Here is a 24802-nt window from a genome sequence, read left to right as displayed (position 1 = left end):
TAGTTCATTTTATTAAAAAGCTCAAATTCATAACTCCTAATAATCAATACCACCTAGGAAAAACAAAATGGAGATTTATTATTGATCCTGATGGAAAAGCAAACATGTATTTATGGAAATGAGGCACATTCAGAAGTATAACATGAATAGCTTTTATTGGACGTTCATTGTTTCATTTAAGTAATCAATTACTTTGATGTTTAAAAGTTGATAAAATCATGAAACTAAACATCTTTTGTGAACAATTCGTATTCAAAAGAAGAATCTTCATTAAAACTGAAGAGCTAAGTAGATATTTGTTTTAAATGTTTAAAAGGTTCAATAGAGAAACAGTAGATACTTTTCCATAGTGTGTGAATCTGTTTCAAACATTTGAAGCAGTAATTATATCAAGTGGGTAAACTGTGGATGTGTTTGGTGAGTTTGTTTGTGTCAAAGTCAGAGAGCCGTGTCTCTCTACAGTGAGAGGTTTTTGTACGGCGGCTCAATGACTTTGTATCACTGTGGTACACGTTCGGTGGAGGAACCAGACTGGAGTTTGGAAGTAAGTCAAATGTTAATTCATAAGAGCAATTTCTCTTCTGTTGTACTTATTATTCAGCGTACGGAGAAATAGTTACCTCTCCATGTCATTGTATACATACTTATCAAATATTCTGAACTAAGAGGCTAACTTTACTCCAGCAAAAGACCTTTAAATGTTTTTATGGAACTTTGAACACAGAATAATTCATTATTTCCACCTTTAATGGTGAAGTAGCTTCTCGAGGGCTGGTAGGTTTAGTTCAGTGAGTCAAAGTCAGAGAGCCGTGTCTCTCTACAGTGAGAGCTTTTTGTACGGCGGCTCAATGACTTTGTATCACTGTGGTGGACTTTTGGTGGAGGAACCAGACTGGATGTTGGAAGTAAGTTTCTGCACAAAAACTAAATATGATGTTAAGAGACGTTTTCAATTCTGTGTTAGAGTGTTTGAGAGATAGATTTATATTATTTTAATTGTAATGTTTAGATAGTATTAGTATTCATGTCTTTATTTCTCTTCATCATTGAGACCAAGTCAGAGCAGCTTTTCTTGAAATGTCTTTATTCCCAACATGCTGTCATTTAAACAGCTTCAAATGTGAAATGATGAAATTTATCATTTTTCATTAATTTATTTGAAATCGTCTATCTCGGTTCTCCTCTCTGTTCTCAAATAAATTACAGATACAGTTTTTAAATACAGATGAACGGAGTAAAGATAACGATGGATATTAAAAAAAGTGTTGAATTCTTTCAGACATTATTTTAAAGTTTGTAAAACTGGGTAGTGATTGAGATTCACATTAAGCACAGCTGATTGCTCCGTTTCCTGTATTTGTTCATTTATCCACTAAATAATTTAATAATGTTTGTAGAGTTCAGGTTTTGGATGATTTTGATAACTACTACTTAAAATATGTCCTAATGTTGTACTTCTATTGTAGTCTGACATATTTCAGGTGACTCTGTAGGAAGTGTCTCTGTGCTGATTTGCATGAGAGGCTTCTTAAAGGGAAGTGAAACAATGTGTGAGTGAGAGACTGATGGAGCAGAACCAACATCTGACAGAAACTCCTTAAAGGACAAGCGCTCTCACAGTAAAGGTGTCCCAGTGTCTGCTGGTTGATTGACAGCTGTGTGCTCCCTGTCCTCTAATCTGATTGGTGTCTCCTAGGTGATGTCCGTCCCACCCTGACGGTGCTGGCCCCCTCCACAGAAGAGCTGCAGCAGGGGAAGGCCACGCTCATGTGCCTGGCCAACAAGGGCTTCCCCTCAGACTGGAGTCTGGCCTGGAAGGTGGACGGCAGCAGCAGCTGGGAGGAGAGCAGGAGCCCCGGGGTGCTGGAGAAGGACGCCCACTACAGCTGGAGCAGCACCCTGAGGTTCTCTGCAGACCAGTGGAGGAAGGTGGGCTCTGTGACCTGTGAGGCCACCCAGGGCTCCCAGACTGCGCTCTCAGAGACACTGAGGAGAGACCAGTGTTCCCAGTCCTAAGCTGACTCACTGGGACTCTGCTTTCTCTCTCACACTGCTCTCAGTCTGCTCTCTGGCTCTCAGGACATGTTTCAACATCAACCTGTTTCTGCTTGTGTCGATGGTTTCAACATTTTAAAACAATAAAGATGAATGTGTGTATTATAAAATGTGTTTTGATTCCCTTTCTCTGAGATATTTTATATAAAAGGAACCTTATTCACATTCATTCACAAAAGTCACAACATTAACAAGTCAATATTTCACATATTGCTTTTTAATGATATTAAGGGTTTGGATATACTTCTGGATTCCTCCTAGTTTTATTTTTGTTAATCAAGATTGATACCAATAACCAATAACAATAGTATCAACATTTCAATGGTAAACCACACAGCTCTCTTATCACTGATGTTAAATTAAATGTTCATTTGTTATCAAACTTTACCTTGAATATATTTTGCATCACAAATGGACCCTCACGTGTAATGATAACATGTCATTCTTTAAGTCAGGTCACAAACTAATGGTCCCTGTTTAGAGATCCCCTCCATCAGCGTGTAGTGGCACTCATCCACCACCTGAGGGTGCTGCAGAACCAAGTATGTCACACAGAGAATTTCATTTGTGAGTTGATGAAGAAAAGAACATTTAAACCTGGAGATGATCTTTGACCTCCGTGAGAGCAGAATAATTCATACTTGATCAATAGTTTTAGTCGAAGGTTTGGGCAAAGCTTGACTCTTGGAGAATTGTGTCAGTACTGGTAGATGGAGGCAGACTTAATGCATCTGCAACTGAACACTAAGTCTGTTCTTTCTGGGACAAAGCTTGCAGAAAATAGATTTAAAGTTTTGGATATGGACAAAAATGTTGATTTTATCCTAAATGACTTTAGCCATTAAAAAGCATTTAAAAATGTCACGTTTGGAAGCAGAGCAGAGTGGATGTTTGAATTAGTTTTTGGTTGTTCAAAGCATATAAATACATCTCATGTTAACCAACAGTCATGTTTTTAATTATCTCTATCATCGATGCTAACTCAGAGCTGCTTTACTACTTCAATGAGGATTATTTAAAAAAGATAATGTGCAACATTTCTAAAATGCGTCATATATTGTCCCAAATGTTTAAAGGGCCCATGTCATGGCCATTTCCACTGATCATAATTACATTGTTGAGGTATACTACAATAGATTTATACTGTGCAATTTTCCAAACTCACATTGGTTTCGCATACAGCATCTCTGTCAAGCATGTGTATTCAGCAGTATTCACTTTCTCCACTAAACGACTCGTTGGAGCTCTTGCCCCCCCCTCCCTGTGAGCCTAGTGTGCTCCGATTGGTCAGCTCGGCCACTCGTTCTGATTAGTCAACCACCAGAGAGGCTGCGCCCATGTCTAACAGTGCTTTCCCCGGCTGCTCTCAGCGTAACATCAGTCTTATCATGGCGTCGGCACAGCCGTATATTTTATATACATATATATTTTTAACTGTTGTTATAGAAGAGTGTGACGGCCCCAGGGCCTTTGTCTTACGATGGGGTGGAGCTGAAGAGGCTAATCAGCACGATCACGGACACCTCCGGACACTACGGCCCCAGTCTCTCTCCAAAGCGGCTGCAGGAAGACTAACTCTGCGATCCTCTCAACCACCTATCTCTGCATTTACCACAATAAATGTGCCGTGGTTTTGTAAACTCGTGTATGTCTCCTTGTCTTTGTGGCCTACGAGCCGCTCATAACAAAGAGTAAGTTATTTTTACCCGTTATAAACTACTACTGTTTGATGAGAAATCAAATCATGGTTTGCTATATATGAATTCAGGGAAGAAAGGATAGGCCTACTAAGTATTTCCATTAAACTTTATTTTTAGAAATGTACAAAATGAACATAAATATACATATATACACGGTATATCATCCATTCCTCCTCCTCGCATCTTGCCTGCGCACAGTCGGTGCGGTGCCTTTTAGCACGACGCCTCAGTAGTAGTAGAAGTGCCTTTTAGCACGTCATGGATTGTCCGCCAGGATCTGGCTGGACGAAATCAAATGCAAATCACAAAATATTAGAGAAACTTAGTTGTTTTAGATTCGTTAGTAGTAGTTGTGTAATGAACAGCTTGCCTGCTAATATGCTAACCTAGCTTTGTTTACCTTGGTAGCTAACACGATATGAACGTTAGCTTGGAGGAAAGGCAACTATAATGCAGTGTAATAAAATTACTATGAACAAAAGCTAGTGGTTCATATTAGGCTAGCAATAACGTGTTTATAATTGCAATCGTATACGGGTATTCTGCTACCATACAATGTAACTTGCATGAATACATTGTTTTGCGCTAGCATACAGCTAGCCTCGTTAGCTACATGCAGTATATGTACGGTCACAATGTACGGTAAATCACAGTACAGTATACTGTATGAGTATTCCGTGTGTGTGAATGCAGACATTCTCCTGCTATGAGATACATGTATGCAAGGCCATCTGCTGATATTAGAGTTGATATATGGAAACTCTAGCAACTTAGTTAGCACAGTTAGCACTGTGTCAATGGCTTAGCAGTCCAACACAGTTTACACATTTAAACAGTCTTGTTTGATAAATACACAAATAACAATGCAAACTTACAGGTTGTATACCCAGATCTTCCCCTGCTCCAAACGGTCCAAACAAGCTGTGCATATCCGGCCTCAAACTGGGCAATGTTTTGGAAGCTTTCGTCTGTGAAATGCCGGTTCTTCGAACCTGTGGAGGAGGAACACGCCGCTGCTGGTGTGGCCATAGCTCTTCGGGATTGGTCCATTTCGTTCCAGGTACCGCATGACATCAGGCGGTACCCGGAAGAATCAAATGGGCAGTGACGTATCTCCAACGAGGCGTTTTGGGGAGGTATTTTCTGTGTTAGAGTTTTACTCGCTACAGGGTGTACTTTGAGGGTTTTGACTCTGCACACCGTTTACATGCATAAAAACCTTCATAACACACAAGGGGACGGGTAATAACCGGAAAAGCATGACATGGGAGCTTTAAAATCTGGATGTAATTGAAATACAGATGAAGCAATAGATTGCTGACAGCTCACTCCCTGTATGTGTTCATGTATCCACTAAGTAGTACTTTAATTTAAAATATGAATTGTTTTGGAAGATTTTGATGACATAGTGGAAATGTGTCTTTTGATGGTCTGACATATTTCAGGTGACTCTGTAGGAAGTGACTCTGTGCTGATTTGCATGAGAGGCTTCTTAAAGGGAAGTGAAACAATGTGTGAGTGAGAGACTGATGGAGCAGAACCAACATCTGACAGAAACTCCTCAAAGGCTGCAGAGGTTCAACATGGACTCCAGGAGACTCTGCAACTTCTACACCATAGAGAGCATCCTGACCTTCGACAGGTGCACCATAAGCCATGTTCACACCGGAGTACTTTTCACCGTACTTTTCGCGTTTAGTTCCGTTAGTACCCCTTATGTCTCGTTCACACCAAAAATCGTACTTAATCTCGGGAACTTTTACCCCCATTTTTAGAGCCTGCTGAGAGATCGTACTTTCCTGTGGGTGAAAAGTGCCCCAAAAGTGCCCCAGTGCTGATTGGCTGGGCGAATTGCAAACCACGCCCGTACAACTGTGAAAATGTTGTGTGGAGCAGCCATTGTTTTTCCTCGCTACAAAAACCCAACGCTCCGACGGAGCGTTGTGTTTGTTTTTGAAAGCAGTTATGGCAAGCATCAAGAAATGATGAGGAGGTGTCGGCGCTTCTGGAGATCTACGCCGAGGACGCGACCCAGGAAATGCTACTGAAGCCAGTTCAGTAGCTTTCACTCGACCTGGGAATGTGCACAGCCCCACCGGCTCAAAATAAAGAAACTCAGGCAGGACTACAAACGGCGGATTCAGTGGCCAACGATGACGACCACGACGAAGGTAAAATCAGCTACATGCACTGGGGTTTTAATCTGCACAATAATGGTCTCAGATGTACTTTTATTTGCTCAGTAGATCAAGCTAGCCATGCTAGGCTGAATAGGCTAACACCGGCCCCGAGCTAGCTACATCTAGCTAGCTAGATATTCTCGGCCGTATGAAAACGTTTTGACTTGTGAATAACTGTGCAGTGTTTCTGTAATTTGCTTCACTAACTCATGGCACTAATCGTCTGTTTCAGGCGAGGATGGACAACTCTCGGGATTGGAAACTAGCGAGCTTTGCATTCTAGATCACAGCGCTTGGTCGTCCTCCTTACCAGCAACCAAACGCAAAGGTACACACACTGTAACTTTGTCTTGAAAGAACGTTACGCATCGAACTGATGTTCACAATCATGTTTATTTCCTTCTTGGTACAATTATGAAACAGCGTGAAAACATAGTCGCCTGGACCGGCATTTACGTTCGCGCCTTTTTACTCTATCACAAACATTGTAAACATCCGGGCTAGAGGTCACATGACTTCCGGTAAGAAAACTTGCCTCAACAACATTAAACAAAGTTCAAGCATACATGAAGCACTCTTCAAAAAGGAACAATCCTCCGTGTTTGAACCTCTTAAATCGCTGCATAGCCGATTTATTTGGACTGGATTATCCCAGAGAGGCCAAACATTCTTTATAACACAGTTTCAGATTTGTGAAACCTTAATTCTATTTGTGAAAATACAAAAAAGGGAGATTTCAGTGCTTTTTTTACATGTAGACCACATTAGACCAGGTCCTGATCTAAAACCACTATACCTAGACTCATCAAATCTGGACTGGATTATCCCAGAGAGTCAAAAGATTCTTTATAACACAGTTTCAGATTTGTGAAACCTTAATTCTATTTGTGAAAATACAAAAAACACATTCCTAGTATGTTGTAAAACTACATGGCGACTAAACAGATCTTGTATCTTGCTTATTTTCCCCTCTTAGGAAAGCGGACACGGGATGCGAATTTCTTTGACACCGCCCAGGCGTTGGAGGACCGGCGTGCCGTGGTGAATGAGTCGCTGCGTGGAGATCAGATGGTGCTGTTCACCAAGGCCCAGGAAACGGAGGACAAGATGCTCACCTCGATGGAGCGCCAGGCAGAAGTGTTCAAGCAGCAGATTGAGCGCCAGCAGCACCAGGATGAAGTGTGGGCGCTGCGCCATGAGGAAGCGTCGGCGCAGCGCCAGGAGCGGCAGGATGAGCGACAAACTGCATTTAATAACAGTTTATTTGGTATAGTTTTTGTAAATAGACACACGACACACAACTTTGCACTAAGGTGTGTATGCTGCTGAATATCCCTACACCTGGGACAGTTTATTTTATATTGTTATTACTGTTATGACTTTATTTTATATATAATGTTTACTGACATGTACAACTGACACTTTATTTACATTTAAAATTGTTCTATTTAATGTTATGTCTTGAGAGTGCAATAAAGAAAACCGACATGGCGATTAAGCTTATTTCTCCTGACACTTTATCTTTTGTGACCTGTGTAGCATCCTATACATCACATGTAAGTGATTATTCTGATACCATCATGTTTCATCGGTTATAAACTGGCAAAGCTTTATTTGTCATTTATTTATCATCAATGTTGCAACCTTGTGGGGGAATGGCAGCGGCACATACACAAATATGATAATTTATATCATTTTAAATATTATTTGACCTAAACTTTTAATTCCCCCCCATTTCACACAACACAACATGGAGTCTCAGGAAGATATATATATATCATTAAGGTGGGTTTGCTGCTGAGACTCCCTACACCTGGGAGTTTATATTATATTGTTATTACTGTTATTATATAGTACAACTGACACTTTATTTTATATTGACAATGTTTACTGACATGTACAACTGACACTTTAGTTACATTTAAAATATTTCTATTTAATGTTATGTCTTGAGAGTGCAATAAAGAAAACCGACATGGCGATTAAACAGATCCTGTATCAGCCATCCTACGGTGAAACATGGCAATCATGTGTGCTTTCCGTCGGCCAATCCTTTTCCTAAAGCTTTTGAACTGCCTTTGATGCTGAAGAAACTTTGCAATTATAGCATTCGACGTGTGGCGGCTCCGGATTTTTGTCGGACGCCTAATAGGCTCAGGCTCTGGCCGTATTAACGAAGTTACAAAGCTGTATAACATGAGCACAAACAGCACAACTTCAGTCGACTCCATCTCCATCATGTCTGAGGTCGGAAGGTAAACAACAGACAGTATACGCGGGAAGTTTTTCTTCTTCTTCTCTTGTTTTGTAGCGGATTGCAAACAACTTTAAGGTGCTTACCGCCACCTACTGTACTCGCCGTGAAGTGGTTTGTGGCCTGCCAGTAAAGCCAAAGCAGAAGAAGAAGTGACGTCAGCGGCTCATTTGCGTAATCTTCCCTCAGGGAAAAGTACTCCGGTGTGAACGCGATCTGTACTAAGTGCCCTGGGGTTAAAAGCGCCGGGGCTCTTAGTGCCGGAACTAAGTACAGGAAAGTACTTGGTGTGAACGCGGCTATAGAGAGCATCCTGACCTTCTACAGGTGCACCATAAAGAGCATCCTGACCTTCTACAGGTGCACCATAGAGAGCATCCTGACCTTCTACAGGTGCACCATAGAGAGGATCCTGACCTTCTACAGGTGCACCATAAAGAGGATCCTGGCCTTCTATAGGTGCACCATAGAGAGGATCCTGACCTTCTACAGGTGCACCATAGAGAGCATCCTGACCTTCTACAGGTGCACCATAGAGAGGATCCTGACCTTCTACAGGTGCACCATAGAGAGCATCCTGACCTTCTACAGGTGCACCATAGAGAGCATCCTGACCTTCTACAGGTGCACCATAGAGAGGATCCTGACCTTGTACAGGTGCACCATAGAGAGCATCCTGACCTTCTACAGGTGCACCATAGAGAGGATCCTGACCTTCTACAGGTGCTCCATAGAGAGCATCCTGACCTTCTACAGGTGCACCATAGAGAGTATCCTGACCTTCTACAGGTGCACCATAGAGAGTATCCTGACCTTCTACAGGTGCACCATAGAGAGTATCCTGACCTTCTACAGGTGCACCATAGAGAGTATCCTGACCTTCTACAGGTGCACCATAGAGAGGATCCTGGCTGGCTGCACCGCCCTCAACCGTAAGGCTTTACAGAGGGTGGTGGAAACTGCACAGCACATCACCAGGACGGAGCTGCCATCCATGAAGGACCTTTACTCCCAGCGCCTCAGGAAGAAATCCCTCAGGATCATCAAAGACCCCCATCACCCCAGCCACAAACTGTTCTGTCTGCTGCCGTCTGGCAGGCGGTACCGCAGCATCCAGACTAAAACCACCCTTTTATTAGACGTTCATTGTTTCATTTAAGTAATCAATTACTTTGATGTTTAAAAGTTGATAAAATCATGAAACTAAACATATTTTGTGAACAATTCATATTCAAAAGAAGAATCTTCATTAAAACTGAAGAGATAAGTAGACATTTGTTTTAAATGTTTAAAAGGTTCAATAGAGAAACAGTAGATACTTTTCCATAGTGTGTGAATCTGTTTCAAACATTTGAAGCCATTTGAAAATCCATCAACTACCAAAGAGGCAATTGAAAGTGCAATAGGAAAGTATTCATTTAGGTCAGTGTATTGTAGAATCCATTTTGTTTCCGTTTTAATGACATTAAATATCTGCTTAATGTCAAGAAAAAGCATTTCTTTGTAACCGAACATGGTGAATGATTACAGAACTGAAAATATAAAAAACGTTTACAACACCTGTGAAAACACTAATGTCCTTACAACACTATTTAGCCTTTTTCAATGTTGGCTTTACATGGTTCCTAATGTATTGCTTTCAGTTTCATTCATGTTCCAGTCTGGGAACAGCAGAACCAAGTCTTCTTAAACACCACCTGTCTGCCAGCATGAGAGCCCCACCCCACCGCCCCCCCGCCTCACTACTATCCCTCCCTTGGGCCAGAGTGAATACCACACCCTATTTGAGATCAGGCCGGGGTTAGGACTCTGTTCTTGTCACGTAAAGCACAAATCCAATCTTAAATAAGTCCATGTAAGATATGCAAATGGTACTCTTGAATCATCTGATGTTGAGAAATAATGTAGTGATTAATCTAGCATTTAACTAGATTGCCATAACTGGTCTGTTCAGAGAAAAGATATATACATGTTAAACACCACTGCCTCCAAGTGACTGAATTGAGCAATAGCATCTCTGTGAAAACATGTTTGATTGAACTGAGCAAGTGAATACATACAACCCATCTAGGCAGATAGGTCATGTTTAACAGTGTATTTATAGACGAGAGGAAAGCATAGGTTCAGGTTCAGTCAATGAACAACTTTATTTTCTTGACATTAATAAAACAGATCAATAAAGCTTTCTAATACTCCTCTCCTTCCTCATCCTCATCTTCCAGGCTATCAGCTCCAACCTCCTCGTAATCTTTCTCCAGAGCGGCCATGTCCTCTCTGGCCTCAGAGAACTCTCCCTCCTCCATACCCTCACCCACATACCAGTGCACAAAGGCACGCTTAGCGTACATCAGATCAAACTTGTGGTCCAGCCGAGCCCAGGCCTCTGCAATAGCAGTGGTGTTGCTCAGCATGCACACAGCCCTCTGGACCTTGGCCAGGTCTCCACCAGGAACTACAGTGGGCGGCTGGTAGTTGATGCCCACCTTGAAACCAGTGGGGCACCAGTCCACAAACTGGATGGAGCGCTTGCTTTTGATGGTGGCAATGGCAGCGTTCACATCTTTGGGAACGACATCACCACGATACAAAAGGCAGCAGGCCATGTATTTACCGTGGCGTGGGTCGCATTTCACCAACTGATTGGCTGGCTCGAAGCAGGAATTAGTGATTTCTGCCACTGAGAGCTGCTCATGGTAAGCTTTCTCTGCAGAAATAACAGGGGCATAGGTGGCCAGAGGGAAGTGGATACGGGGGTAGGGCACCAAGTTGGTCTGGAACTCTGTCAGATCAACATTGAGGGCACCATCAAAACGAAGGGAGGCAGTGATGGAGGACACAATTTGACTCATTAACCTGTTCAGGTTTGTGTAAGAGGGACGCTCGATATCCAGCTTTTTACAGCAGATATCATAAATGGCCTCATTATCAACCATGAAGGCACAGTCAGAGTGCTCCAGGGTGGTGTGGGTGGTGAGGATGGCGTTGTAGGGCTCCACCACAGCGGTGGACACCTGGGGAGCTGGGTAGACGGAGAACTCCAGTTTGGACTTCTTGCCGTAGTCGACGGACAGACGCTCCATCAGCAGGGAGGTGAAACCAGAGCCGGTGCCCCCTCCGAAGCTGTGGAACACCAGGAAACCCTGAAGACCGGTGCACTGGTCGGACTGAAAGAAAGAGAGAAAATCATGAAATAATATTAATAAACGTATTTATATAATACAAAGACAGCAGTGCCAAGGGTTCACAGCTAAGGATAAAAAAGCGTATTAGTGCACAGCATGTAAACATATAGATTCAATGAAAACAGATCAGAGATAAGAGGGTGCCATACCATGGAGGGCTTTGAATGCGATCAGGAGGATCTTAAACTGAATTCTGCAGGGTGGAGGAAGCCGATGCAAGTGGGCCAGAATCGGGGAAATATGCTCACTTTGAAAGAGTGATACCAGATTGTTATGTCTTGTGTTTGTTTAAAACACTGTACAGCTCTACATTTTAAAACGTATACTTCACTTATTTATTATTAGTTATGACACTTAGCTTTTGCAATACTTATTTTTGCCATTCACCACAATATGATTGCATACTCCTTGTATGTGAAAACCTACTTAGCAATAAACTGATTCATTTTCATTTAATACTCTTCAGAAAAATGGACTTCTGTTCTAAATGTACTGACCAGCTTTCGGATTCTGTCCATCACCAGGTCGATGACCTCCTTGCCGATGGTGTAGTGTCCTCGGGCGTAGTTGTTGGCAGCATCCTCCTTGCCAGTGATCAGCTGCTCAGGGTGAAACAGCTGGCGGTAAGTCCCCTTGCGCACCTCATCTAAGGGTAATGAGCATTAGATTATTGAAGGTTTTGAATGACAGAGGGGGAAAAGGCATTTATGATACTTTTATCATTTATAATGAATGAGAATTTACCGATGACAGTGGGCTCCAGGTCAACAAACACTGCTCTGGGGACGTGCTTTCCAGCTCCAGTCTCCATGAAGAAGGTGCTTAAGGAATCGTCCCCTCCTCCTCCTGAGATGTTCTGGTCACCAGGCTTCCTGCCGTCCGGCTGGATCCCATGTTCCAGGCAGTAAAGCTCCCAGCAGGAATTGCCAATCTGCACACCAGCCTGACCAACGTGGATTGAGAGGCACTCGCGCTGTGAAAGGAAAAAAAAGGTTGTTAAGAAACTATCATAAAAAAGGAAGCCTAGTTGGCTGATTCTTGTACAAAAACAGTGTAACATACATTCTAGTGGCATATCATCACATGTGGAAGGACTGCTCTAGAGAAAAAGGCTATTTTAATAAGAACCAAACATCATATCATGATTTAAGTCACCTGACGCACACATTTGTCATCTGAAGAGAAAGACAGTTATAATTAACAAAAAAAAAGAGGCTAAATACTGTTTATACGTGTAAGACCGAAAGCACAATGACGCAGTTGTTGGCAGACAGGTGGCACGATTGGACGTGAATGTGGGCCAGTGTTAAGAGACGAGACTACGCATTTACATTTTCTGCAACTGTGTCACACGGATTGCGCCACTGCCACACCCCTTTAGGAGACGAGTGGCGTGGCAGGCCAGAACGTAAACACACATAATAATCATCTAATTCGACCTAAATAAAGTACAAATTGGAACACAAAGTCCTTATCTTGTTTTTCGTAATACAATAATTACTACAGGTTACGCCGGAAAAATGCATTTGCAAAGCACGTCAATAAATAAAATCCACTTGACCCAGTCTATGTAATGAAAGAATATATTTTGATGTAATCATTTCAGACGTAGCCTACGTTGTAAAAACGCCCTGGTTCACTGAAATTCGGAAAAAAATGTTTTATCTGTGTTCATATCATGTTTTAAATATGAAACCATTAAACCTGGCCACTAATGAGACAGGAAGTATATTTATTTCCAACAATTCGCGCCGATTGTAAATGCGTCACTTCAACATCTTGACTGTGCGGTCGAGTTACACTTAAATTTACCAACACCACAGTTAAAACGACTTATTAATGACTAAACTTGATTTAACAGTTTACACCGTAACATTTTTGTTTCACTATAAAAATGATGAGTCTTCTTTAAATAGTAAGCGGTTAAAAAACGTTAAGCTGGTTACGTTTTCGCATGATGACATACGTTCAGAGCGCTGCATTTGGTTAAACACACATCCTCTACGTGGAGAAAACCTGTACTATCGTACTCACCATTTTTCTGAAGATGTGAAGACAGAGGGCTTCGATAAAGAAGAGGAAAAGGCAAAGTTATCTCTCACGGCAGGGCCTGTATGAGTCCAGGGTAAGAAGTAACAGGTGTATTTTTCTAGGCGGGGCTATTTATCGCAATTGCTGCGGAATCTGATTGGATGAAAAGACAAGTGGGTCCACTTCTGATTGGTTGAATTCTTTAGAATTTTTTTTAAAGAAACTTTATTGAGCACATGGAAAACAAGAACACTGGCTAACAAAATTCCTGTTCAAAGCGGAATCACCCCACCTAAGAACGTCAGTCCCATGGATGTACTGGGAAAACGTGGTTATTGCTGAACATTAATAAATAGTCGTCGTAGAATAATACAACACATGCATATTACTATACAAGAACGTTTAGCAAATAAGATAATAAGAAAAAAAGATTGGCATATTCCGACTTTTGACGTTCATATTTGAATTACGATAAATATATATATATATTTAAGCATGGGCGTAGGAAGCATCCTCAATGTGGGTGGGACAATTTGACAGGGGGTGTGGGCAGGGCCGGCCCTTGTCTTTTGGGGGCCCTAAGCGAGCTTTGGCTTGGGGGCCCCCCTCACTCTAGTGCGTTCTCACTTCACACAACATGGAACCAACTTTTGTCTTATGATGTTAGCATAAGCACACATATTGTATAAATAAGCATGTAAACACCGTGGACCTAACATCCTCTAGGGGGGTCCTCACCTCCTCTAGGGGGGTCCGGGGGCATGCTCCCCCGGGAAGATTTGTTTTAAATGTTGAAGTTAAATGCATAAATCTGGTGCACTTTGAGAGCAACATTAGGGACTATAGATCTATGGATACATCTCTCAACAATACCCATATGAAACAGAACTGTAAACAGATTTACTTTTTCTTTATGCATATTTTACAAATCACTCCCCTTTTAAACTGTATTTGTGTGTTACTATAGTATGAGTTGGAATTATTTCATACCTGTTATTCTCTTATTTTGTATAACTATAATGATCATATAAAAGTGTGCCTTGGAAATACTTGTTTACATAAATGATTACCAAACCGTTTGAGGTTCCTGTGGACTTGAACATTTCTCCAGTTATTTTAGTTTGTGCTGCTGTTGGGGACAGAGTTATTTCAAAACAAGGATTTTTTATTTGAAACCCCACTGCAGTCAGCATGTCGTTGTGTCCCTGAGACACTTCACCCCAAATTGCTCCTGTGGGGATTGTCCACAGTATTGAGTGTGTAAGTCGCTTTGGATAAAAGCGTCTAACAAGTGACAAGTAATGTAATGTAATAACCAGCTTTGGGTACAAGTGTAGATATAGCATACTCATATTCGGAAGTCTTGGCCATGTATATAAATACACCATGATTGGTCTGAGAATTGCTGGAATGTCAAAGAGAAAAGCCAAACAAATTGCCAAATATTGCTCTGTTTCAGCTTTTATTGGCAGCTTAGCCGTGTGGAGAAGGAGGTGCTATGTGTTCCCCTAAGTGTTCTGTGCTGCTGTGATTCCCTGTCTCATGTAATATCATTTGTGGAACCAAATAAAGTATTCAAATGTGTGTTTGTGTGTGTGTGTGTGTGTGTGTGTGTGTGTGTGTGTGTGTGTGTGTGTGTGTGTGTGTGTGTGTGTGTGTGTGTGTGTGTGTGTGTGTGTGTGTGTGTGTGTGTGTGTGTGTGTGTGTGTGTGTGTGTCCTCAGTGAAGTGTAGCTTCCAGCTGCAGCAGTCAGCTCAGTTCCTGTTCAGTCTGACTGAGGGAGGTTTTTGTACGACGCTTTTTCACTGTGTGAACACTTGCTGACTGTTGGGGTAATGCCAACTCTGACAGTAGTAAACTGCTGCATCATCAGTCTGGACTCCACTGATGGTCAGAGTGAAGTCAGAGTTTGATCCACTGCCTGTAAAACGGTCTGAAATCCCTGATTCTCGAGTGCTAGTAGTGTGAATGAGCAGTTTAGGAGTTCCTCCATCTCTCTGTTGGTACCAGGCTAAATATATCCCACCATGAACCTTCTGACTGGTCGTACATGTGATGGAGACGGAGCGTCCCGGAGCAGAGCTCACTGCTCCAGACTGAGTCACTGTGTACTGGCCTCTGGACTCTGAGGATACAGAGACAAAGACATAAAGCAGCGTCATGGTTTTGTCCGCTTCATTTCAGAGGGACGGATGTTCACAGAGGAGAGGAGTTTGATTCTCTGGACTTTACCTGTGAAGCAGCAGCAGAGGAGAGTCCAGATGAGGACGCAGATCAGAGTCATGTTCTTGATGAGGAGGATTTCTGTGGCTTCTGTTGTCATGAAGGACAGCTGTCAGTCATCCAGTGCTCAACTCTCAGGACTATAAAGTGTCCCAGAGCACTGGAGCATGGTGCTGCTGATGCAAAGTGTCTCTCTATGGAAATGCTCTGACTCCAACAGGGACCTGGATTACTCTGATGATGCTGTTTATCAATGGATCCATCTCTCTGTCAGAGGATTGATCAGGAATGGGTCAGCGCTCACTTGTATGAGGCTTTAAGTTCAATGGACACATTTTCTTGTAGTTCATTTTATTGAAAAGCTCAAATTCATAACTCCAACTAATCAATACCACCTAGGAAAAACAAAATGGAGATTTATTATTGATCCTGATGGAAAAGCAAACATGTATTTATGGAAATGAGGCACATTCAGAAGTATAACATGAATAGCTTTTATTAGACGTTCATTGTTTCATTTAAGTAATCAATTACTTTGATGTTTAAAAGTTGATAAAATCGTGAAACTAAACATATTTTGTGAACAATTCGTATTCAAAAGAAGAATCTTCATTAAAACTGAAGAGATAAGTAGATATTTGTTTTAAATGTTTAAAAGGTTCAATAGAGAAACAGTAGATACTTTTCCATAGTGTGTGAATCTGTTTCAAACATTTGAAGCAGTAATTATATCAAGTGGGTAAACTGTGGATGTGTTTGGTGAGTTTGTTTGTGTCAAAGTCAGAGAGCCGTGTCTCTCTACAGTGAGAGGTTTTTGTACGGCGGCTCAATGACTTTGTATCACTGTGGTACACGTTCGGTGGAGGAACCAGACTGGAGTTTGGAAGTAAGTCAAATGTTAATTCATAAGAGCAATTTCTCTTCTGTTGTACGTATTATTCAGCGTACGGAGAAATAGTTACCTCTCCATGTCATTGTATACATACTTATCAAATATTCTGAACTAATGGCGCGTTTCCACTACAGCCCGCAGCCCGGTTTAAGAGGGCTGTGACGTCAGCGGCCCGTTTGTGGTTGCGTTTCCACTTGGCCTAGTACCGGCCGGCGGGTCCTAATTCACAGTTTTTCTGGCCTCATAAAATCGTGGGGCCAGGGCCAAAGACAACCGGGCTGAGTTTGTGACGTCAACGCTCTCGGCTGCTGATTGGTCCGAGAGAATCGTCAAAATCTGCGCGCGAGATAATCCATTTTTACAAACAGCATTTTTGTTAACAAAGGAGCTACAACAATGGCAAATAAAAGCACACCATGGTCGGTCGAGGAAGTGACGACGTCCATTATATTGCAGATGATAAGGTCCAGCGGGTGCTCGACGGGACAACTCGCAATATCAAAGTCTTTCAGGAGGTCTCTACACAGACACTGGCGTTACTGGAGTCTGCATGGTACGTTTTTGCTAACGCTCTGTTATTTGCTTGAAAGCTTTGTGTCCCTATCTGTTCTAAAGCTCACTTCTAACAAATAAGTCTATTTTATCCTTACATTTATGTTCGACAACCCATGCTCTTATGGAGCCCCGAAGGCTAGCTAGGCAGATAGCATTAGCGAGAGCTATTGTTTGCTAACACCATATGTGCCATTGTTTACGTTCAGTTTGTCTTTTCTATAGTTGTTGTTGCTATTTATAGTATTGTGCTGCAGTAGTTTGTGGAATTTACAAGTCATGTTTCTGTTCTAGATGATTACATTGGGACTAGCGAGGAGGAACAGTTCCGAACAACGTCCTCTGCATCAACAGCACAAACCGAGGAGGAGACGATCTGGCCCTGCAGGAACGGCAACTGGCCCAGCAGAATCAATGCCATGTCTTATCTTATTGCTTGTTGATAAATAATTGCACCCACCAGCGATCACACAGAAAGATGGCATCATCTAGGCGTCCCTCTGCAGTCAGAAATATCATAAACACCATCGTCCACAAAGCACTGTACAGGGGTTTATGGATTTAAGAGAATACTTATCACAGTGAAACCTTTATCATCTGTTGCAATTAAAGCAAATAAGAGAATAAATACTTGGTTAAATAATACATTTTAACTCTTTAGCAGGACAACTCTGCATACTGTTTGAAATTGAGTTTGCTAGCTTGAGGTCCTCCTCTAAAACATAACATTACATAATGGTATTAAAGCTCCCATGTCATGCTTTTCCGGTTATTACCCGTCCCCTTGTGTGTTATGAAGGTTTTTATGCATGTAAACGGTGTGCAGAGTCAAAACCCTCAAAGTACACCCTGTAGCGAGTAAAACTCTAACACAGAAAATACCTCCCCAAAACGCCTCGTTGGAGATACGTCACTGCCCATTTGAGTCTTCCATTTAGTTCCGGGTACCGCCTGATGTCATGCGGTACCCGGAACGAAATGGACCAATCCCGAAGAGCTATGGCCACACCAGCAGCGGCGTGTTCCTCTTCCAGAGGTTCGAAGAACCGGCATTTCACAGACGAAAGCTTCCAAAACATTGCCCAGTTTGAGGCCGGATATGCACAGCTTGTTTGGACCGTTTGGAGCAGGGGAAGATCTGGGTATACAACCTGTAAGTTTGCATTGTTATTTGTGTATTTATCAAACAAGACTGTTTAAATGTGTAAACTGTGTTGGACTGCTAAGCCATTGACACAGTGCTAACTAAGTTGCTAGAGTTTCCATATATCAACTCTAATATCAGCAGATGGCCTTGCATACATGTATCTCATAGCAGGAGAATGTCTGCATTCACACACAAAATACCTATTGACAGTATACTCCGGGTGATTTGCCGGTCAGTCGCGAAACGTAATTACATTATAGCTGGCGTAGCGATCTAACACACGGAGCTAGAGCTAGTTTCGGTCAGAAAAACATTTTTGTGATGCTACGTTGCTAGCGTTTAAATATATCAACTACAATGTCAGCAGATGGCCTTACATGTTTGTCATGGCAGGAGAATGTCTGCAGTCACACACACGGAATACTCATACAGTATACTGTACTGTGATTTACCGTACATTGTGACCGTACATATACTGCATGTAGCTAACGAGGCTAGCTGTATGCTAGCGCAAAACAATGTATTCATGCAAGTTACATTGTATGACCGAACGTAGCAGAATACCCGTATACGATTGCAATTATAAACACGTTATTGCTAGCCTAATATGAACCACTAGCTTTTGTTCATAGTAGTTTTATTACACTGCATTATAGTTGCCTTTCCTCCAAGCTAACGTTCATATCGTGTTAGCTACCAAGGTAAACAAAGCTAGGTTAGCATATTAGCAGGCAAGCTGTTCATTACACAACTACTACTAACGAATCTAAAACAACTAAGTTTCTCTAATATTTTGTGATTTGCATTTGATTTCGTCCAGCCAGATCCTGGCGGACAATCCATGACGGGGAAGGGATTCTACTACTACTGAGGGTGCTAAAAGGCACCGCACCGACTGTGCGCAGGCAAGATGCGAGGAGGAGGAATGGATGATATACCGTGTATATATGTATATTTATGTTCATTTTGTACATTTCTAAAAATAAAGTTTAATGGAAATACTTAGTAGGCCTATCCTTTCTTCCCTGAATTCATATATAGCAAACCATGATTTGATTTCTCATCAAACAGTAGTAGTTTATAACGGGTAAAAATAACTTACTCTTTGTTATGAGAGTAGCTCGTAGGCCACAACGGAAAGACAAGGAGACATACACGAGTTTACAAAACCACGGCACATTTATTGTAGTAAATGCAGAGACAGGTGGTCGAGGGGAGAGGGGAGAGGGTCGCTCAGTTCGTCCTTCTGCAGCCGCTTTGGAGAGAGACTCCGGGCCGCTGGGATTAATAGCACCGGCTACGGAGGTGTCCGTGATCGCGCTGATTACCCTCTTCAGCTCCACCCCACCGTAAGACAAAGGCCCTGAGGCCGTCACACTCTTCTATAACAACAGTTAAAAATATATATGTATATAAAATATACCGCTGTACCGACGCCATGATAAGACTGATGTTACGCTGAGAGCAGCCGGGGAAAGCACTGTTAGACATGGGCGCAGCCTCTCTGGTGGTTGACTAATCAGAACGAGTGGCCGAGCTGACCAATCGGAGCACACTAGGCTCACAGGGAGGGGGGGGCAAGAGCTCCAACGAGTCGTTTAGTGGAGAAAGTGAATACTGCTGAATACACATGCTTGACAGAGATGCTGTATGCGAAACCAATGTGAGTTTGGAAAATTGCACAGTATAAATCTATTTTAGTATACCTCAACAATGTAATTATGATCAGTGGAAATGGCCATGACATGGGCCCTTTAAGAATACATGATAAATACATGTAGTAAAAATTACTCAATTGTAATACCCTCGTTGTGCTAGACTCAAACACATTGCTTATATATTTCAAAGAGAAGAGAACAAAAGAAAACACCTATACAAAGAGAGCGGTGCACAGCGCTTAATATTTACTTGCACTATATTTCTGTTGATCTGGGTTATTGTGTTGCACTGTTGGAGGAGCCTGTGACCTAAGATGTTCATTGTCATAACTACACTAGCTATGTTCGTATGACAAAATAAAAAACCTTGAACCTTGAGGCTGTGTCTTTCAGACAAACCATCATAATCATATTATTTTATGCTGTGGATACTTTAGCCTCCATCCATGTTAACAATTTTTTACATTTGCATTTATGAATATAGTTCTGTTGTGTTTTACACTTTTGTATTTATGTTTATAGTTTGCTTTGATATTTGCTTAATTTATTAGATTATTATTATTATGGGGGCAGTACTGGTGCTTGAAATTCAAATATTTACTAAATAGTCAATTCTGATAACATTTTTTTGGTTTAAATAATTTGACAAACACATGTATGTGAAAAAGAAAAGATGTATTTATGTTCAATACAATACAATGAATATTTAGGTATTACGTTATACATTCTAGGTATTCAGGTAGCGCTTCAGACCCTCTCGTATGTCCCTGCCCTCCTCTGCACCGTGTGCCACTGCTACCCCTGGTAGACGTAGGTTTTCCTCAGGCATCCTGAAGTTCTCCACCCACTGAGTGTGTGAAAGATGGAACAATCACATTCCACCTCTCGGTAGCTCGGTCGGTAACTTCTGAAATACACAAACAAAAGCATACATATTTTAATACGTAAAAGTGGTAGCTACAATTAATTAAATACTTGAAATACTTTGGTTGTATAGGGAGCGTGAGCCTAAACACATTGCTAGTTAGCGAACGTTAGCTTACCAAGTAGCATTGTAGTTAGTAGTGATTCGAGTCGTCCTGTAGTCTCTGCGGCGTAGGAGGACTGCCCGAACTCTCGCGTCAGCTTCTTCTATACCTCGTCTTGCTATAAGTCGCCTCTTTCGAAACAACTCTTGTCTATTTCTTGTGATAATAAACCACACCGCAAAAAACAAGCAAACGATCGCTTTCACATCTTCACATCCTCCATTGTTGTGTCGCATTGAAGATGACGTCACGGCAGTTTTAAGCAGCGTCGCTCCGCCTACACTGCGTTACTATAGATACTACCCCAGTTCCTAAACTGTAATGGAAACGCGCCATAAAGTGAGCTGGTCCTAACGAGGCCAATCGCGGCCCAGCCATACCGAGCGGGGCCGAGCGAGGCCGTATAGTGGAAATGCACCATAAGAGGCTAACTTTACTCCAGCAAAAGACCTTTAAATGTTTTTATGGAACTTTGAACACAGAATAATTTATTATTTCCACCTTTAATGGTGAAGTAGCTTCTCGAGGGCTGGTAGGTTTAGTTCAGTGAGTCAAAGTCAGAGAGCCGTGTCTCTCTACAGTGAGAGCTTTTTGTACGGCGGCTCAATGACTTTGTATCACTGTGGTGGACTTTTGGTGGAGGAACCAGACTGGATGTTGGAAGTAAGTTTCTGCACAAAAACTAAATATGATGTTAAGAGACGTTTTAAATTCTGTGTTAGAGTGTTTGAGAGATAGATTTATATTATTTTAATTGTAATGTTTGGATAGTATTAGTATTCATGTCTTTATTTCTCTTCATCATTGAGACCAAGTCAGAGCAGCTTTTCTTGAAATGTCTTTATTCCCAACATGCTGTCATTTAAACAGCTTCAAATGTGAAATGATGAAACTGATCATTTTTCATTAATTTATTTGAAATCGTCTATCTCTGTTCTCCTCTCTGTTCTCAAATAAATTACAGATACAGTTTTTAAATACAGATGAACGGAGTAAAGATAACGATGGATATTAAAAAAAGTGTTGAATTCTTTCAGACATTATTTTAAAGTTTGTAAAACTGGGTAGTGATTGAGATTCACATTAAGCACAGCTGATTGCTCCGTTTCCTGTATTTGTTCATTTATCCACTAAATAATTTAATAATGTTTGTAGAGTTCAGGTTTTGGATGATTTTGATAACTACTACCTCAAATATTTAGTCTGACACATTTCAGGTGACTCTGTATGAAGTGTCTCTGTGCTGATTTGCATGAGAGGCTTCTTAAAGGGAAGTGAAACAATGTGTGAGTGAGAGACTGATGGAGCAGAACCAACATCTGACAGAAACTCCTTAAAGGACAAGCGCTCTCACAGTAAAGGTGTCCCAGTGTCTGCTGGTTGATTGACAGCTGTGTGCTCCCTGTCCTCTAATCTGATTGGTGTCTCCTAGGTGATGTCCGTCCCACCCTGACGGTGCTGGCCCCCTCCACAGAAGAGCTGCAGCAGGGGAAGGCCACGCTCATGTGCCTGGCCAACAAGGGCTTCCCCTCAGACTGGAGTCTGGCCTGGAAGGTGGACGGCAGCAGCAGCAGCAGCAGCTGGGAGGAGAGCAGGAGCCCCGGGGTGCTGGAGAAGGACGCCCACTACAGCTGGAGCAGCACCCTGAGGTTCTCTGCAGACCAGTGGAGGAAGGTGGGCTCTGTGACCTGTGAGGCCACCCAGGGCTCCCAGACTGCGCTCTCAGAGACACTGAGGAGAGACCAGTGTTCCCAGTCCTGAGCTGACTCACTGGGACTCTGCTTTCTCTCTCACACTGCTCTCAGTCTGCTCTCTGGCTCTCAGGACATGTTTCAACATCAACCTGTTTCTGCTTGTGTCGATGGTTTCAACATTTTAAAACAATAAAGATGAATGTGTGTATTATAAAATGTGTTTTGATTCCCTTTCTCTGAGATATTATATATAAAAGGAACCTTATTCACATTCATTCACAAAAGTCACAACATTAACAAGTCAATATTTCACATATTACTTTTTAATGCTCTTAAGGGTTTGGATATACTTCTGGATTCCTCCTAGTTTTATTTTTGTTAATCAAGATTTGTACCAATATCAATAGTATCAACATTTCAATGGTAAACCACACAGCTCTCTTATCACTGATGTTTAAGTAAATCCATGTGTGATGTCCGTGTGTTGTTAACCTTTACTTTAATCAAACATTCTTAATTAGAATAAGAAATCCAGGATAAGAAATAAAAAGCAGGATATCATCTGCATAAAGGGTAACACTTTATATTAAGGTACACAAATTAACCAGTTGTTAATTAACATGCATATTAGCAGTATATTGGCTCTTTGTTAGTCATTATAAAACACTTATTAATGCCTTATTCTCAGTGGCGTTTTTATATGTACAAAAGTGGTAGGGCACAAAAAACTTAGATGTCTATAAGCTTCTGCAGTGACGTGCAGTGAGGTTCATGGCTGCTGAGGCACTGGCACTGACTCTTCAGGTTTACAAATATTATATTTTGACCTAAACCAAAATATATTATTTTCAAAAGCTTTTTTTGTCTGATGCTTCGATTAATTTTAAACAGACAGTTGAACAAAAGGATACCCAAAAAATGTAATTTTATCATTTAAATATTGAATTGTTCTCTCTTAGTAAGATCCCATTTTCAATAAAATTGCGGTCTTACCTTGACTTGAAGATGAATTCCATTTGCCTATCCTTCTGGACAAAAATGTCTATTCAAAAATTATAAAAGTAGGGTAGACATGTGGATATTATCCGGCTGAACAAAACGTGCATTTATCTAACAGGTACGTTTCCCACAGATCTTATTTCGAGCTATTTTCTAAAATCCTATGGAGAAATCTCATTTCTTTTTTGTCGAGGGAAGCCATGCGCAGCTTACTTCCGGGTTTTAGGACGCGTCACTGCAGCTCTCTCGTCTCCTCTTCACACACACACCACACTTTTCGCGGCACACGTACTTACAGCCAATCAGCTCTGAATGATGTGAGATGACGTATGGTGGGGATGGCAGCTCAGTGCCCCTATGGTCATTATTTTTTTGCCACACACATTAAATAGGAAAATACTCTGAGCATGCGCAGTGTAGTTTTTACAGTCACCGTTCACTTAGACAGTGAGAGGGAGGGGCATGATCAGGTTTTGTCCCACATGGCTCTAAACAGCTCAATAGCATAGACTGTAGACACTAATTAGAAGAACACAGACTAAAACAGCAATGTACAGACGAATCAGATGATTAAACTTGATCTTAAAATATATTTTATATATTTCATGAAACTAAACATATTTTGTGAACAATTCATATTCAAAAGAAGAATCTTCATTAAAACTGAAGAGATAAGTAGATATTTGTTTTAAATGTTTAAAAGGTTCAATAGAGAAACAGTAGATACTTTTCCATAGTGTGAGAATCTGTTTCAAACATTTGAAGCCATTTGAAAATCCATCAACTACCAAAGAGGCAATTGAAAGTGCAATAGGAAAGTATTCATTTAGGTCAGTGTATTGTAGAATCCATTTTGTTTCCGTTTTAATGACATTAAATATCTGCTTAATGTCAAGAAAAAGCATTTATTTGTAACCGAACATGGTGAATGATTACAGAACTGAAAATAAAAAAAACGTTTACAACACCTGTGAAAACACTAATGTCCTTACAACACTATTTAGCCTTTTTCAATGTTGGCTTTACATGGTTCCTAATGTATTGCTTTCAGTTTCATTCATGTTCCGGTCTGGGAACAGCAGAACTAAGTCTTCTTAAACACCACCTGTCTGCCAGCATGAGAGCCCCACCCCCCCGCCTCACTACTATCCCTCCCTTGGGCCAGAGTGAATACCACACCCTATTTGAGATCAGGCCGGGGTTAGGA

The 24802-nt window shown here is 41.5% G+C and overlaps 1 protein-coding gene and 2 gene segments (V, D, J or C); 1 reads left to right on the top strand and 2 right to left on the bottom strand.

The window, feature by feature from the left end:
* Nucleotides 1-472: 472 nt before the first annotated feature.
* Nucleotides 473-22812, top strand: LOC117471894. The segment is given in 3 exon segments: nt 473-544; nt 1697-1818; nt 22457-22812. Coding segments are annotated over 2 exon segments (258 nt in total).
* Nucleotides 10312-13521, bottom strand: LOC117471834 (tubulin alpha-1B chain-like). The gene is made up of 4 exons (XM_034117074.1): nt 13406-13521; nt 12116-12344; nt 11869-12017; nt 10312-11353 (listed from the first exon to the last, which is right to left on the bottom strand). Exons 1-4 carry the CDS (start codon nt 13406-13408, stop codon nt 10376-10378), a joined length of 1359 nt encoding a protein of 452 aa, XP_033972965.1. The 5' UTR covers nt 13409-13521; the 3' UTR covers nt 10312-10375.
* On the bottom strand, nt 15104-15770 carry LOC117471861. The segment is given in 2 exon segments: nt 15104-15527; nt 15635-15770. Coding segments are annotated over 2 exon segments (414 nt in total).
* Nucleotides 22813-24802: the final 1990 nt, after the last annotated feature.

Source organism: Trematomus bernacchii, unplaced genomic scaffold (genome assembly GCF_902827165.1).
Source record: "Trematomus bernacchii unplaced genomic scaffold, fTreBer1.1, whole genome shotgun sequence".
Classification (NCBI taxonomy): Eukaryota; Metazoa; Chordata; class Actinopteri; order Perciformes; family Nototheniidae; genus Trematomus; species Trematomus bernacchii.
The sequence above is the reverse complement of the archived record's forward strand: the minus strand, read 5'-3'. Positions and strand labels throughout refer to the sequence as shown.